The 2,537-nt window shown below is 41.8% G+C and overlaps 1 protein-coding gene across 1 annotated transcript; it reads left to right on the top strand.

Annotated features, from left to right (window-relative positions):
* Window positions 1-1,116: 1,116 nt before the first annotated feature.
* On the top strand, window positions 1,117-2,005 carry LOC116257962 (uncharacterized). The gene is made up of 2 exons (XM_031634993.2): window positions 1,117-1,282; window positions 1,563-2,005. The coding sequence occupies exons 1-2, from the start codon at window positions 1,189-1,191 to the stop codon at window positions 1,772-1,774; spliced, it is 306 nt and encodes a 101-aa protein (XP_031490853.1). The 5' UTR covers window positions 1,117-1,188; the 3' UTR covers window positions 1,775-2,005.
* The last annotated feature ends 532 nt before the right edge of the window (window positions 2,006-2,537 follow it).

The following is a 2,537-nucleotide window of genomic DNA, read 5'->3' as shown; positions in this document are numbered from 1 at the left end:
AAGGCTGTTACCCTCACCAGAAAAATATCTAGCACGAAAGAGGTGATTGGACAATTTTCTTAGTGAAGAACATTCTACGCTGTTCAAGAACGTAAAATTATTTATTCATAAAATTTGTTAATTCATTTTCTCGTTCTCTTTTACCGTTGTTTTCATTATTTTTTCAGTATGTCACAGCTTCTACAGACTGACAATTTCATTCCTATATTTCGTTGGTTATAGCTATGGTTTTGCCCATCCCTCAGTACATCGCAACTTTTTTAGTGACGGATAATGTCGTCAAAGCGAGCTTGGTTTTTGTCTCTTACCTAAGTATTTACCAACTTTCCTCGGAATAGTATCTTTCTTCAATATTTGATAATAAAATTAAACATCTTGAAGTACTTGCCATTGGCAATTTTGAAGGGCAAAATCAAATGACAACATGGCCGATCATTAAGTGAGGAGGCCCTAGGGTTTGGTGGCGGGAGACAAGTTCAAGGAAATATATGTGGATACCCAATTACTGGGAACTAAATAATTGCCGTGGTTTTGTGGGCCATGAGAGCTCTACATGCGTGCATTCACAGAGTTGTGATGTATATGCTTGTGCATTATGCTATGAAGATTCTCTACTTCCCACCATGCATGGATTTCTAAAGAATGGTGGGAGGCCTTCATTCAATTGACGGGAGTGGCCAAGGGTAGCCGCCTGCAAGTGGGGAGAAAGAGGCCATTCTTGTGGTGGCCAAACATAAATCAATTGGGAGGTGAAAAGTCAGCTAAAAGGCCGGAAGACCATTCTTGTGGTGGCCAGGCATAACTTAATTGGGAGGAAAAAAGCCAGCCAAAAGGCCATGAGCCGGCAGCTGTGGGTCTCCCGGCCCACCGCTCATTTCAAGGATCCCGCCATTATTCCATCAAATCATAGCTCAGTTGTCAAAACTTCATCCAACTAATGGTTTGAGGGCATTTTTCGCCGCATGTTTACAAAAGGAAGAAAGATACATTAACAAGAAGCTATGGGAATTGGGATAGTAAAAGGATTAACGTTGTAGATCCTAATTTTCTCTCTTTCTAGGAAGGTATACGTCTTGACTCGGTCCGATCATGTCACTCCTATAAATAGATCGTTGAGAGGATGCCATTCTGCACCCATCCAGTCATCCTCCATTAGTTGGTACTCACACTAACTAGTTGCTATCCACAATGAAGCAAGTTTCTTCCCTGCGCTTCCTCCTCTTTGTTGCCCTTCTCTTGCTGCTCTCTGTGGCTTTTGCACGTAGTGTGGTTGAAAAAAAGGGTATGTTTCCGTTTCTTGCTGGTCTTTCGTTACTTACCTCCAAAACGAAGAGTCTGAGGGAGGAGCGACCCTTGGTTCTTCGCCTGTAACTAGTTAAAAAAGATCAACCGATCCACAAAGACTAGTAGTCTACTAACCAGACCACCTGCTTGGCAGCTTGAGCGTCGATGTAACCTATAGTTATTCAATAATGTGCCATTTGTGCATCTAGCTAGACATGCATTCGATTAATTGGTTGGCTATACACTTAATTTCCTGAACATTATGGCTATGGATGCAGACGAAAAGAATGCAACGGGCGACTTTACTTGTGGGGTCGATTGCAACAATGGTCGATGCTGCGCATATGGTGAGAACTGCTGCTCCGGCACTGGATGCTGCCGATCTGGTCAGACATGCTGCGGCTATCTTCTTTGCTGCGACCTTAACGAGTATGCTGCGTTCGTGAATGCCCACGCTGTCCGTAGCAGGCCAGCAGCCCTAGCAAACTGAAACCTTCTCATCTCTGATCTGTTATCAACTTGATCATGATGTTAGTACGTTGTAACTTATGGTGCATCTGAATAATAAAGCGAGCATGCTTATTGTCTGCTTGGACAGCATGCATGCAGGGTGTGTACTTCCTAGTTCTTGTTTCCTGCAAAAACCAGAACCAGTGTTTCCGTCTTTCCTCTTTGTGTACTTGTGCAATCGAAATAAATGCACCGATGTTGTGCTTAGTTACTTTAGTTGAATTTGTTTTGTATATGTATATATTCTACAAGCAGTTCATCGCCTCTCACCTTAATTTCTTTTTCCTCCTTTCAAATCTTTCGCTAAGAGAAATCTATTTGCAGTCAATAACGTTGTCTATTTAAGTGCATCCCCTTGGCAACAACAATTCATCCTATCATTTCATTTCAGAAGTTTTACTTATTTGTGGGCATTCAAAATTCCGGGCAATAAGCAGGTTTTTTGAGATTTTTCTCTCCTTTCCAAAAAACCACAAGGTCAGTGCTTCTAATTAGCAGGTTGTCGGAAACAGCCGATGACCAAGTCCGATTCAAGGCTCCCAAATTGGGGTTAACAAGGGACTATGAAATCAGGCAAACAAAAAGCTTTGAAGCATGACAAGGACTTTTGGATAGAAAATATAAAAGAAAAGTATACAAGAGGAGTTGATAGTAATGCATAATATGTGAAATATGGTTAAAATACAGTTTCCGACCAGGCTCAAACACTGAGAGAATGCATGCGAGAGAGAGAGAGAGAGAGA

Source organism: Nymphaea colorata, chromosome 7, assembly GCF_008831285.2.
Source record: "Nymphaea colorata isolate Beijing-Zhang1983 chromosome 7, ASM883128v2, whole genome shotgun sequence".
Taxonomy (NCBI): domain Eukaryota; kingdom Viridiplantae; phylum Streptophyta; class Magnoliopsida; order Nymphaeales; family Nymphaeaceae; genus Nymphaea; species Nymphaea colorata.
Note: the sequence above shows the minus strand (reverse complement) of the source record. Positions and strands in the feature narration are given on the sequence as shown.

Excerpts from the sequence above, each read along its gene's own strand:
- LOC116257962 (XM_031634993.2), top strand. The coding sequence starts at position 1,189 with ATGAAGCAAGTTTCTTCCCTGCGCTTCCTCCTCTTTGTTGCCCTTCTC. Across the intron at positions 1,283-1,562 it reads TAGTGTGGTTGAAAAAAAGG|ACGAAAAGAATGCAACGGGC; the intron begins GTATGTTTCCGT and ends CTATGGATGCAG.